At 39.2% G+C, this 14,959-nt stretch overlaps 1 protein-coding gene across 10 annotated transcripts in view; it reads left to right on the plus strand.

Moving 5' to 3' along the window:
• The window catches only part of mctp1a (multiple C2 domains, transmembrane 1a), a 129,075-nt gene that overhangs the window by 45,918 nt on the left and 68,198 nt on the right, over positions 1-14,959 (plus strand). For 6 of the 10 annotated variants that reach the window (XM_069699880.1, XM_069699884.1, XM_069699882.1 and 3 more), the window contains exons 3-5: positions 11,112-11,254; positions 11,484-11,563; positions 14,012-14,132. In XM_069699880.1, coding sequence (XP_069555981.1) covers positions 11,112-11,254; positions 11,484-11,563; positions 14,012-14,132 — 344 coding nt within the window. The remainder of the gene's footprint in view (positions 1-11,111; positions 11,255-11,483; positions 11,564-14,011; positions 14,133-14,959) is intronic. The other 4 variants (XM_069699881.1, XM_069699885.1, XM_069699883.1 and 1 more) reach the window with 1 other exon arrangement.

Here is a 14,959-nt window from a genome sequence, read left to right on the forward strand (position 1 = left end):
TGAAGCACCACAAGGTGAAGCTTGTCAGTAGTCTAAAACCTGACACAATTTCCCCCCTTTCCATCATGCAGTACCTTTTGAGTGTGTGTGTGTGTGTGTGTGTGTGTGTGTGTGTGTGTGTGTGTGTGTGTGTGTGTGTGTGTGTGTGTGTGTGTGTGTGTGTGTGTGTGTGTGTGTGTGTGTGTGTGTGTGTGTGTGTGTGTGTGTGTGTGTGTGTGTGTGTGTGTGTGTGTGTATATGACAGAGGATGTAGGGGATGCATGTTCCTGAATATTTCATGTATTTTTGCCATGTTGTGACTTTTGTCTTTTCCCTTTTGAAAAAACAATTAAATCTCAAAGTATTGGATGTTGTGGTTACCCACCAGCAAAAAAACACAGTGACATTTTTTTTCTAGCTTAACAACAACAACAACAACAAAATAATACTGGTAATAGTGGAGTTGACTCTTAGTGATGTAATTAGGTGTTTATATAATCTTTGGCCCTTTAGATTGGCAAAGATGCATTTGTCATCTTTGTGCATCTATTATATGGATGGGCATTTCAAGCAAAAATACTATCTGGAAACTATAGGACTATTATTCAAAAAACCCAGACTCCACTGTCACCACACGCACGCACGCACGCACGCACACACACACACACACACAGAAAAGAGAACAAGAGACTCTTTCACGCCATGAACTTGGACTCAACCAATGCCATCAAACTTGGAAAACTCTCTCCTTTGACAGAGCCGATGGGAAGCATGTCTTTGCATCATCTTTGAGAGGAAGGCTTTCGTTTTCGTCTAACACCGAACTTACTTCTTCTGGTGGCAAAGTTAGTTATTAATTATTGATCTGTGAATGGACTGTTTGCTCTGTGCTTTTGTGCTTTTTGTCTGAAAGCTGTGCATATTTGTGATATACTTATGATATGCTAGTTTTACCTGGCAGAGTTTGCTATTTGAAAACCACGACCTATCCCTAGTGTAGTCATGCTTTATCACGACATAATGATGTTTGTAATGCTTTGTGTTTTAAAGTGTCTCTACAGTGTGTAAGTGAAAGATTCCTCTCAGCTCTGACTTATGCATATTTCTACTACCAGAGCTATTCCTGCTACTCTAATCTCTTTGCTTTGCACTCGCTGAAGGATCATTATCCAAATAAGTTGTCATACATAGATTTTATTGTCAGTGAAATTTGGTTTTATTTGAAGGCTGAGTATTGAATTGTTGCTACTGGAAAGTTGTTTTTAATAGAAAAGGGTTCCTATCATCAATCTGCAGCTACTCGCATAAAGAAATTGTTGTGTCTTTGAGACACAGTACAGATCATCTATATTTTTCTAACTCTAAGTGCAATTTTGGGAACTGAAAATGTCAGCTTGATGACCACCGCAACACCGATGAATTTCAAACCAGTCCAACCTAATATTTTATCAGACGGTCATTTTTCTATTGAAATATGTAGATGTCCGGTGCTTACTGTCTCTCTGCAGGGCAAGCGTCACTTTGTCCTACTTTACATGATGGCTGTTATTAACCAGCGCTTACTCTCATTTTGTGATGATTTTCTCTCTGCTTGCATACATCTTTTTTTGTCCTCTATTTTTCATGTTTTCCATCCAGTCATCCCTGTGTTTCATGTTGAGCCACAAAAATGCTATACATTTTCAAATTTGGTATTCATGCAGGTATACAAGTATGGGGTATGTGATCGGTTGTTGGATTTTGGATTCTTACATCTGTTGCAAATCAGCAATGAAATGAAATCAAACAGATGACAGACCGACTAACACTCGGTGTACGAGTAGCGTAAATAGGCCATCCCACCTGCAGCCCATTGAGATGTGTACACGCACTGAAGATACAATATTCCAAAAACTGATGAGCAAAATGAATATGTAATACTATGAAGGTATTTTTTTGGTCTTTATTATGCAAGGATTAAAACATGTTTTGGAAGGGAATTTGTCACACTGCAATCAAAAATCAAGTTTGTAAGTAAAAATATATAAGCTGAGAATATAATTATTTGAAGTGCAAACAAATTTGCTTTGACAGTTTTGTTAATTGTGGTCACGTAAATAAAACCTTGACTTTTAAATAAAAAACCTCCAAGTTGAGTTGGATGTAGTGGACGGGGCATACACGGGAGACGGGCGTTTCTATTGGTGGATTGGCTGCCTCCGACGGCAGAGGACTTTGTATTGACCTACATCAGAGGTCTGCTTAAGTTATATCACTCTTTCCTAGTGAAATCCTTTAAAAGTGACAACTCAGCTTTCACTTTGGTTATATTTCGCATTGTCAGTGCCAGCGGCATGCCGATCCCGTCTCCTGAAAGCAAAGGTTCTGATTTAACAAAACTAACAAAACTGTACGAGCAAATTTGTTTGCAATGCAAATAATTATATTCTCAATTTATCTATTTTTTTCTTACAAACTTGTTTTTATATTGCAGTGAGAGAAATTTGCTTTCAAAACTGTTGTTTTTGTTTGCATAATAAAACCCCAAAATACCTTCATGTAATACAGTCTATTCATTGTTAAAGAAGGCATAAATGTAATTTGGCTATAAACTAGTGCGACCAGTAATTTGTCATAGCAGCGAGAGCCTGATTACGACTATAATTCCATCCTGCTGAGACTAAGTAATGACTAGCTAATAGTCTGTTATTTGCATATGGTGATACATTTTGTGTTCATTATAAAGTACATGTGTGCTATGTGTGTATCTGTCTGCTCCTGTGCATGCACATTAGTGGGAAGGTTTGCAGTGATTAGTTCCCGGTCCTCAGAATAGAGTGAGTTTCTTAAGATGTAGAGACGTTGGAAGAGCTTGACACCGCCGTCGGCATGTTTTGTTTTTGTTTTATTTCAAGTCCCCTTCATTACTTTCTCACCTCCCATGCTATTCTCCAGCATGCTGTGCGTGCTTCGCTTTATTTTGGTCTGTACTCATTCAGCTCAGATGCATGAAGCAGGATATCATACTGTTATGCTATGTCACACTTTAATAGCAGCAGGATCATTTTGCACATTAGTGAAGGTTCATTCGGGGAAAATGTCAAAGACAGAAGCGCAACCCTGCTCAGCATAAAGCTAAATGGTCTGTACTTGTATAGCGCTTTATCACCTTTCGGTCTCAAAGCGCTTTAACATGTTTTTCCATCCACCCATTCACACACTAATGAGACAGATCACCATGCAAGGTGCTGCCATCAGGAGCACATTCACACACCGATGGTTCACCATCGGGAGCAACTTAGGGTTCAGTTGCATGCAGAGGATGCAGTGTGTGACTCGTTGTAATCACAGTGAGGCAGGTTCTCAACTCATGTCACTATAACACCATGAAATGCCTTGTCTTTGCAGCCTTGCCCAATGCATCCTCTTTTGCAGATTGCATTCTGGGTAATGGGAAACCCCAGTGCTGCAACCATCCGTCAGTTGTCCTGACAGTACATGTTGACCAGGAACTCACACACACTCATGTGCAGCATTGCAGCGTCCACAGTCAGACTGTGAACCTGTTCCAGGCTTGCGAGCATGACTGAAGGTTTTATGGGCAAGTTTCAGTGAGCCTCCACCATGATGTGGTTCTTAATAACAGTTTTTGACAGGCAATGTGTTGGCCAACTCTGAAAAAGGTCCTTCTACACTGTATATCAGTGATGCTGTATGAACAGGTTAACACTGAGGTCAATATGAGGCTGTGCTTCTTTTTTTTTTTTTTGTCTTAGTGAAATACGGTCCTTTCCTTTAAATGATCGTTGGCGACTTTTAGGGCAAGGGCAATTACTGTCTGCAGGATTATAAGCAAGTGTCTTTCAAAACAAGAAATTGGAATTACATAATTTCCAAAGCTAAAGGCTTAGTACTCAGTTGACTAGAATTTATATTTTTAACCTCAAAAATGTCTTTTTTCAGGGCAGGCTTCATGCTGCAGGGAAAGCACAGGTGCAGCTAAGAACATCATAACAATGATATTTAATAGAGTTATAGTAATGTTATTAATTACGCCTGTGTGTTACCTACAAAAATTCTTTGCAGTGAAAAAAATGCTGGTTTTTTTTAAACTATTACTTCCATTGCCAAAACTGGTAGCATAAAGAGTAAAAGTATCAAATGTTTGATATTATCCAGTGTCTCTCCCAGCAAACCGATTTGCAAAAACCCAATTTTCCAATTTATGTGTTGCTTGCAAAGTTGTCAAGTACAGTATAAACGAATGTGTAAATGTAGTATGGCCACATGTGTTTCATTTTATTTGGGTAGCGATGTCACAGCACAGATGCAACAGACACTTGATAAATCATCTCTCATAACGCAGGCTCATTGTTCGGCGTACCTTGACCGCAGGTATAGACAAACAGCTGAGCACAAACATGTCAGAGCTCCACCGATCGATATCAGGTACTTTATTTCAGGTACTAAATTTTCCCACTGTGGGATTAATGAAGTTTAATCTAATCGAATCTATCTGTAAAACAGAAAACAGATTGGTTGTGTTCAACATTTTACAAACGGAGACCCTGGTTATGTAATGGTGACTGACAGAGTTGTTAAGCTCTTGTGAAAGATCTGTGTCACCTGCTATAATGTATGTAAGTGTTTATTCACAGAATCTTCTGCCACATCCTATATATACTGTACTATCATTTTCAGTAGTGTAAATTAATTTAGTCATATTTGAAAAGTAAACCATTAGGGTATTTGGTATAATAAAACCCACATGATTTATTATTGATGACTTTATAATGCTATCAGCGGGTGGGTTTTAATCCATATTCATTCTGTTTTGATACTCTAAATGTCAGATATGCTATTTTTTTTTTACCCTGATTCAAACCATGTTTTTCCACACATTACTGAAGTAATGTTGTTTTCAAGTGTGGGTCAGTGTGTGATTCCTATAAGCTGCAGCTGGTATTTTTCCACTTGTTTTCATGCCTTTGAGATTCATTTTTTGAGAATAATTGACATGTTTGCTGGTGTGTGATTTCAGTTTTTGTATTTTTATAATTATTAGTGATTACCCTAAAGGAAAAAATTAATCATGTAGGGTCTGTTTCACTGTAGTGGCCTACTACAATACAGCAGTGAGATTATAACCTCTCCCTTAGAGCCTAATACTTATTTTTAGAGCATGAAATGACACTGTACTCTGTTGAAATGTAATTACCTGCTCATATATTATCAATTAATAATTCAGGACCGTTTGTCTGCCCTGTACTGACACAGAAAGTTATTGATCATGAATGCGTAATGAATACCTACAGATTGATGATGAAACTGGGGAAGCAGAATAATTGTTTTACACATCAGTCTGAATCCATATGACAGAGAAAACCTTGAATCACCATTATCATCCTATGTCATCTTTCAGCCTCCAGTCAGTTACAAGCACCTTTCACCAGCTTATTAAAAAGCCTTAATCAAGGTCGTGTGTCAAATGCCACCTGGCTTCGTTAAGTCTGAATGTGACATTAACTTCACATTATACCATTTGACCGGCAGCACAGGTTACCGCTCCTCAGCATACATGTTCAAGAAATGTCTGCTCTCTGTCCCTGTTTCAGACAGACGGAAGTCATCATTTGTTTTGCCTGAATTTGTTATCCAACATCAGGGCCTTATGTCTGACACTGGTGTCAAATAGTTGTGTCCGTTTTAATGCCCTGTTGCCTCTGGCAACAATAAGGTATACAGATGTTTGGCCTTGTGTGCGTGCGTGCGTGCGTGCGTGCGTGCGTGCGTGCGTGCGTGCGTGTGCGTGCGTGTGTGTGTGTGTGTGTGTGTTCACTGAATTTACAAGTGACCCTGGAGCTCTATTTTTTTGCAAATTTATTCGTAAAGACAGATACAGTTTTGAGTTGGTAACAGAGTGAAGGCATAAGTACTGTAGTTGTGCTTTAATCAGTGGAATGACTACTTCAGTTTGTGAGTGTATTTGTGAGCAAGAAATGCTTCACACAGTAACTGCACAAATACACAGGCATGATGTTTTTTCATTTGCCTTCATTACTTCTTTTCTGTAAGTGTGAGATGAATGAATACTCAGTTTTTGCTCAGGGGATTGACTGGAGGTACACTTGCATGCACTTGGACTCCCAGAGCAGCACTGGAGTTTAAATGGAAGCATTCAAATTTGATTACCTTTCCTGTATTTTCAGCCAGTCCATATGACTGTTGCAGCTCCATCTGATAGTTTTGAAGTCTTCTTAATCCTAAATCATGGATTTATGTATTATTGGGATAGATGGATGGATAGAGAAGTGGATGGATGGGGCGATTGATGGATAGGTAGGTAGGTAGATGGCTAGATAGCTGGATGGATGGATAGACGCAACTAATGAAAACAAATGTTCATCTTTAATGTAACATTAAATCCTGTACTAAATACAATACCATTTGATGATGTGATGAGGTAAAACACCATAAACAACCCCATTTATAGCGGCTGCTACTCTCTTTAATCAGGAAATGATTATCGGGTCTAATTTCAGCACTTTGGCATATCATGCATTAAAATACACGTTAACTGGTGTTTCAATCATAATGATGAAGCAATAAGCTGAGACACCTCCATAAGTGTGACACTAAACACTTCATCATTTTTACCACGTTGTTGTTGCAAAATCTTACTTTCTATAGCGCAAACAGACTGCCAGGTGGTAATGTGAGAATAGATAATGTCAGACGCTACATCATTTCTGCCACGTTGTTGTTGCAAAATGTATTCTCATCGTACCGTGAGGAAAATCGGGCTTTCTGATGCATGAGCAGGCTTTTGGAGGTGAGAATTATGTCATCGTCAATGCCACACGTTTCTCTTAAATACCGACAGTATGAAATCGACTGGAAGTTAGAGTTGAGAGGCTTAATAAAGTAATTTAATTAAGAGAGATGGAGGGGAGAGAAAGAGAGGGAGAGCGAGAGAGGCCATAGGTAGAATATAAAAGAAAAAAGCTTGTGTGAAGGAAGAAAAGACAGAGAGGAAAATAAACATGAATGTTTTTGAAGATCAGACCAAAGTAGGTAAATGAACGGCACAATTAGATGTAGTCTCCATGTCGAAGCTTCTGGAGATCAAAAGAGAAACATGTTAGAAAATAACTTGGGAGTGGGAATGGCTTTTACTGGCGCTTGTGCTTTGACTGCGTGTGTGGTGTGTATGGATGCACACTGCCTCCCATTGGTAACAGCTGGTGTTCTGAATAGGATATATATGTCTGCACTTTAATACGATTATGCATAGTGCTCTTCTTTTATTGCCTTTTGTAATGTGTGAATTCACTGGTGAACCTGTGTGCGTTTGCAGGTTTTGGTCCAACCATTATGGGCTGGAGAAACTCGTATATCATCATTTTGCTCTGTTTATTAATGTAACAGGAAATCCTTAAATTCATTATCAACATTTGTTAGTGTGGTCTGTCCTACTTTATCTGCTATTTGTATGCTAATTTGTTTCATTATTTCCTAATGTTGAAACTTCTACTGAGCGATCTCTACTCTTGCATGAACGTGTCTTGGATTTGCAAGGTGTGATCTTTTTTGGCTGTTCATGTTGTACTTATCCAGTGATTATCAAACATATACGTGCACATACTTTAACTATCTGTACGAGGTCCCAAGAGTCGCGATAGAAAAATAATTGTCCCGTGGCTTTAGGTATACATAAGAAACAGTGCCTCAATGAAAGTATGAGAGGAAGTGAGAAGGACAAACGCTTAGTAACTAATTATTGTCTTTTAAAAGTGCCCCCAAAATCTTGTAAATGCCCTGACCTTTCAGACAGCGAAGGCAAAAGTTCCCCCCCAAATATTGATCACTGATGCCCATCAACAGAAGAAAGACAGGAAATGAGTTCCCTGTGGCTAAACTTCAATACCACAGCACCTACTGGCCAGTGTCAGATGTTCAGTGTGTGACACGTCTTCTTCCGGTTGTCTCCCCTGACCCAGCACTTCAGTTTCATGGCCTTCTGCCTGCAAGGTAGACAAACGTTCAGCATGCACCAATCCATTAAACCTACTGTCCTGAAGCCCGTCTGTTTTTAGGCATTCACGTCAACCACTGTCATTCGTCTAGAGCTCATTGATCCAAAAATGCCTATCGCGAATTGACCTGTCCGCCCAGCAGCCCTGATGTGAGACATACAATCACTTCTTTCTTTACGGACTTTCCCCAAGTGTGCAAAGTCTTTCAAAATATCAGATATATCATATTTAGTGCTTCATTTCCAAGAAGGCACCTCGCTGACCACTCTGTGCTCTACCCACACTCACTCATATTCAGCCATCACCCACCTACAGCACCAACCTTTTTCATTACATGCTTTTCAGCCCTTTGTGTGTTTATGGGCCCATAAAACTGGCACTGTGGGATGCAGAGACTGAGGCAGTGATGTGTGTCTGGGGAATACACAGGGACACAGAAAGAGAAGCGAGAGTTGCTGCACTGTTAGAGATTAGTGGCTTTTGCCTCACTTGTAGTTCTGGAGCATTTCTCTTTATCCTCTTTCATTAACGAGCAAATAGATCCATTCCTATTTATTTCATTCTTGTATCTACAGAATTCTTAGTTCTTAGTTTGCCCGATGTTTTTTTTCTAAAAAAAATATTCTGACCCTGTCATTTGTGTCCCCTTGCTGCAGCTACCCTGCAGTGATACGTTAAGGGCAACGGTGTTCAAAAGGATGTGTGTGTTTGTGAGTGTACCACTGCTAGTGAGCATGAGGGCGTCTTGAGATTTTTTAAAAGGTGAAGAAATGGACATCTTTTCCCAGCAGGCCGGTCTAAGTGCACATTTTGCTGCTCTCACATCAAAGCTTGCTGGCAGCTGAACATTACATCAGCAGTTTTTACTCTGGCAAAGCAGATTTTATGCTTTTGTTTTTAATGTGGTTAATTATACTTAAATGATACCGATAATAAAAACATTTTAAGTGTCCTACATTTTAATACTACTTGGAATATAGTCTTCTATAATAGATAAACCATATCTTTTTCCTCACATTTCTTATAATCACAAAATAACTCATATCAGTCTTGCTGTTACTATTTTTTTATTGCCTCTAATGAGCATCAGGGAAGTCGTTATGTGGGAGTCAGATACTTGCTAATGATTGGGCAAGCCTATCCTGAACTGAGGAGACGAGTGCAAACACAGAGAGCGCAGGCTTTTATCATCGAGTATCTGTGCTGTCAGTCCGCCCTCTGGGCTGCCTAAGACAAATCAGAACACAATACAATAGATAAACACCATGTTTGAGGGATATCATTGCTTGTGATCTTCACTGCTTGTCAACATAATGCTTATGGTAACATACAGTACACTTTAGTCTATATAGTTCCTTAGATACGGGCAGGAAGGGTTGATCACAGGCACGACATGCACAATGTGTGTGTATCAACGAGAATTGTTTGATAAGACAATTCCCTTCCCTCCCTCGCTGTTTGCTTGGTAATCACTTTGGTCACAGTGGATGATTCAAGGCACGTTCAGTACGAACAAACTGCCACACCAGGATAGAGTTTCACTGGAAGCTGCTGCACATTGTCCGTACAGTTATTCAAGTCAATTTTATTTAAATTTATATAGACCAATATGACAAATTTGCTTCAAGGGGCTTTACAATCTCTACAGCATATGGCACCCTCTACCATTAGAGCCTCATTTCAGATAAGGAAAAACCCTCTTCTCAACAGGGGAAAATGAAAACTAAAGGAAGAGCAATAGATGAGGGATCCCTCTTCTATGAAGTAGACATGCAACAGATGCTGTGTGTACAGAATAGACTAACAGTAACTTCACAGGATGGACATCCAGGAGAGGGAGACACAAGAGGAGCGGCTTTATCTCCTAAAGAATAAAGATACATATCTATTAGTTACAGTCGATGTTTAAACACTAGAAAAGAGGTTATCGAGATGAAATGACGGGTAACTGGTGTTGCTGGATTCCAAAGATGGACGAAAAGTGACAGAGTTGAAGCATAAAGTTAGAACTGTAGTTTTTAAAAAGGAGAAAAACCCAAGTGTCAAGTAAAAGACAAGCTCCCCTGTGTAGTTTATATGTGTAATATATGTATGTGCAGTAAATATTTAAGTCATTCAGGGCCCTTTGGCTTCTTTATGTTATCTGAATCTGGATGTGAACAGACTGCCAAACCAGTAAATCAGATTATCTCCTGCACAAACAGCTCTGAATGCAAAGACTACTCAACAGTTCCCATTCTTACTATTTTTACTCAGATGTAGTAACTTAAACTTGTGTGTTTGATGGAAGAAAATTCCCTTGTGATACACATTTAAAAGTATCTGCTGAGCTATTTGTTGTTGATATTATATTTAATTTGATTTATTCACTTCTTGATACTTCACATTTCCTAAATTGACCCTTTATTTTGCTTTTGCTGTTGGTTTCTGTCCTGTTTCTACCTTAGTTCTTCTCTGTCTATCAAAGCAGCTGCCTTTAATCTGTTATGCATTTGGATCTTTTGGAATAAGATGTTAAAATTAGGCAGAAATGGAATCCACAGGATCATCAATCTCATTCAGCAGGGCAAGAAAATTGGGTTTTGGAATTATGTATCTTTTATTTCTTTGTCATCATGACTAATGGTAAATGCATAGAGAAAATAAATTGTAGATTAAATCTGTTTATGTATCTCACTAAGTACATTGTATCTATTATAAACACGTGTTTATTTGGGTGTTTCCATTTATACGGTATATAAAAATACACTCAGTCTGTGCCTTTGAGAGCACAAATATAAATCAATGCTGCCACCTAGAGGTTAAATAGAGGCACTGTGTAGGATATCATTAATTCCTGGAAATGATCATATGACTTTAACAGAACGTGAGTCACATGGCATGCCTGCTACTCCCCTCAGGTCTTTAAGGTATAGTACAAAACTGTCTTTAAATCTCTGTGGTTGACCGGTGATTTGAGAGGAAAAGAAAGTAAAGAAGGTGACCTGCTCGCGCTTTTAATTTGACTCCGACGCCTTTCCTGTTGGTAGTTAGATAGGAAGCATATGCCATAATTTTGTTGATACTCTACTTAATTCTATTTAACATAGTGTCTGTGTTTGCTCTCTTTCTCCTTAGGGACCAGTGACCCATATGTGAAGTTTAAGATTGCAGGGAAGGAGGTGTTCAGGAGCAAAACCATCCATAAGAACCTCAACCCAGTGTGGGATGAGCGAGTAAGCCTTCTGCTGGAGACCCTGAGGGACCCACTATATGTCAAGGTACAGCAGAAGTGTTTGGAGCTTCAAATGACATCCTGCACTAATCTAAAGTGCTGTTTTATTTTGAATTAACTTTACACAAGTCTCAATGGATATGAACTCTCTATGCATGCTTCCTTTCACAGTTACAGTTAGGACAAGTCAATGTAAAAAATAATACCGGACAACACAAGCAATGTGATGTTGAGGGTTGTCTGTTGACAGTTGCTGTATATTGTCTCTTTTGAAGGTCTTTGACTATGACTTTGGACTTCAGGATGATTTCATGGGATCAGCGTATCTCCATCTGGAGTCACTGGAACATCAAAGGTCTCTTTTGACTTCTATTTTGTTTAATAGCTTCTTTGTTTTCTTTCCACTGACACCTTGCAGATCATCTATTAATTAAACTGGCTCATGCACTCTTTGTCTTGACTGATTGTATTTGAAGTACTGGCTTGGTCGCTACATTTCCCTAATAATGGGCATAATCAGAGAAGTTTCTCATAATCAGAAAAGGTAAAGAGTTACAAAGTCCACTCTCAGAGGACTAATTTCCTTGAAACACACCTGGCCCCCAGCGTCTCTCTTTGGTTTTGATGTATAGTCATCTTGATCAAATATGGTCTGTGGCTTCCCTCTAGTGGCAGTCTTAGATATTTCTCTTCTTTAACCTCATGAAGTGAATCAACAGTTTACAACAATTATATTGTACAGACATGCATAGAGTGGAATTATATTTTCAAATGCCCTGCAAACCAATGCCAGTGATTTTAATTACCCGAGCACTAATTTATCACGTAAAGATTTGGGGAAGCTAAGACAGGTGATAATGATAATAACCTGATTTATATGGCACATTTCTGAAACCCAGTTACAAAGTGCCTAATTAAAACAGATTGTAAAAGTAGATGGGACCCAGAATGAGATAACATAATAGCTACCATCAGTTAATAAAGAGATGTATGATAAAAGTGAGTCTGAGGATGAGATTTAGATGCATGCCTGAGATCACGAGGCAGGAAGTTCCACCATTGAGGGACCCAAACAGTAAAGGCCCGATCACCTGGTCACAGTGACAAGTTGAGATTTTGGAACCATCAGAAGGGCCCTGCTGGAGGAACTCAAGCAGCAATCAGGCTCATATGGAGTTAGCAGGTCAGATAGAGACAGGAGCAAGACCATTTAAGGCTTTCAAAACAAGCAGTAAAATCTTAAAATCAGATCCAAAAGTCACATGTAATCAGGGAAGGGCAGCAAGGATTGGTGTTATGTGGTTGCTTCTCTTTAGCAATGTTTTGCATCAACTGCAGTCTCTGGATGTTTCACCTGCAGACACCAGAATAAAGTACGCTGTAATTGTTCAAGTCTGGTAGAGATAAAAAGCATGGATAACCTTTTTTAAGCCTGCAGAGGAAAGGAATGACCTGACCTTGGTTGGCTTATTTGGGCAAAACAGGACTGCACCACTTTTGTCACTTTTAAGTAGGACAATCCTGGATGAAAAATAACACCAAGCTAGCAGGCCTCATTTTGGACATTATTAGATAAGGCCCCCAGACTAGGATGAAAGATTGTTATTGCTGCTCGTGCTAGGACCATCGGGGGGGGGGGGGTGTTATAATTACCTCTGATTTGAGTTATTCAACTGCAGAACATTTTGGGCATCCACTTATGTCAGCATGGCAGGACATAATACAGGATACATCCGCGGTACCAGGCGTTATTGAACAAAGACTATGTTAAGTCTGTGCATGAATTAAGAGGGGACCTCGACCAGATCCCAGGGGCATCCCACAGAATGTAGGAGCACATCTCCAAGCATTACAGAAAAGGATAGGAGAACAGTTCATGTTGGCTAAAATATCTTTGCCAACTGTCTGAATTACAGCTTTTGAAAGCCAAGTAAGAGTGCAGGTTAAAGGGCAGGTGGAGGATTTTGAAAGTGCAACAGTGTTTTCCAGGATTGACAGAAAGATTTCCCTAAAGTGGCCTCATGCTGAAGGAAGGCAGAAGTCAACATCAAGCTCCCTGATTTCAGTACTAAACATGTAGCTGAATCTCCACTATTTTATTATAAAAGTAATTTAGAAAGTTTGCATTAGATTCAACCGACTGACGAGGCAGTAGATTTTTTTTTTTACAGCAAACATTAGGACTTGGTATAACTGGCAAAGCACAGGTGTTATAAATAACATTAATGATGACTGCAGTGTATTCAAATGTCCCAGTAGGCAATGAGTGGGACAGTTAGCCAGCATGCGCAGTAGACCGTTTTCACAGGGGGCATTTTGGCATGTCATAGCAGGAGATTCTGGCACAGGTGGAACTGATAACATTACAAAATTGTGCATTCTATTTAGGTGAGCCAGTTCCAGGAACTTGGTATTTTAGATGCTGGCTCAATGTTGTAGCAAACCGATGGACACTTGATGGAACTGAGCCATTGTTAATGAAATTGCTTAGATCACTGCTTTTTCTTGGACGACAAGTCAAAATATGGTCTTAATTAAAGTTTTGCTTTTCCTGTGACATTAGAAAATATTTTTCATTTAAAAATTCCTATTATGTGATAGCGTAAGTGGTACCAAAGTAAAAACACCTGTGTGGATGTCACATAGCTGTGTAGAGGCCTTCACTGAATGTGTGTTTTTCAATTAAAATTCAGCATTGATATGTGGAATCCTTGTACTGTGTGCATATGAATGTGTACTAATTATGTAATCACACTATACTACAGATTCCCGTATAACCTTGGCTTACTATGCATCCCTGTAGGGCACAGGAGGTGACGCTGGACTTGAAGGACCCGCAGTACCCTGAACATAACCTGGGCAGCCTGGAACTAGCTGTCACTATGTCACCGAAGGAGGGAGACGTGAGAGATGCTGTAAGAAATGTAACTATGAACCATCTGTCAGATTATTCATTCATCTCTCTCTTTTCCTGTGCACATTACATATCTTCCTTACTCCAGGGAATCATTTCTCCATACCTTATTTGCCCGGATATGAATCACCTTCCATGTTATGCACCAAAATAAGGAATTGTTTGTCTATTATACTGTTGTCAAACATAGACGAATTTTGAAGACTTCAGTTAAGCATCACTGCATTTCAGTAATAAACCAAACAAATCAATAAAACAAGTTTAAATAATTCTTATGATACAGATAAAGGTCAGCAACAATGTTATTAGTCGGTAAGCTGTGTCTTCATACATCAGAAGCCGAGGCAAGCTGAACTGGGATGTGCTGGCTTCATTCAGCCTCCATTGCTGGAGACTCTTCAACTCAGGAAATACATATGTATAAACACAAGTGTAATTAATATGTTATGTGAAAAAGTTACATGTTCAAAGAGCACTGGATCGTCTTTCCTAATTATGTTGGCTTGTGCCTCTGCGGACATGCTCAATGTTTCAGAGTTGCATTTATTTCTGTTCAATTATTTGTTTGGTTAATTGGACCCCTGCATGCTTGATTCTGAACACGGCAGAGTCATGGGGGAAATATTGTATTCCTTTTGATCTGATGTCTTAATTCTGCTGCTTATTTAGTACTGTAGTTCAGAGAGTCCACAATTGACAGAACAAATAAACTCTATTTAGGTTAAGCATCATTTTGGATTCCTCCAACTGTGAAGAAAATGAGAACAAGGTTATTCTAGTACATCCTCTCTGTTGCCATCTACTGGTATGGAAGGGTAAGATAACATACAGAACTTG

The sequence above is a fragment of the Brachyistius frenatus genome, unplaced genomic scaffold (assembly GCF_029030835.1).
Source record: "Brachyistius frenatus isolate BFR_SWC_R1_liver_20210118 unplaced genomic scaffold, ASM2903083v1 Contig_31, whole genome shotgun sequence".
Classification (NCBI taxonomy): Eukaryota; Metazoa; Chordata; class Actinopteri; family Embiotocidae; genus Brachyistius; species Brachyistius frenatus.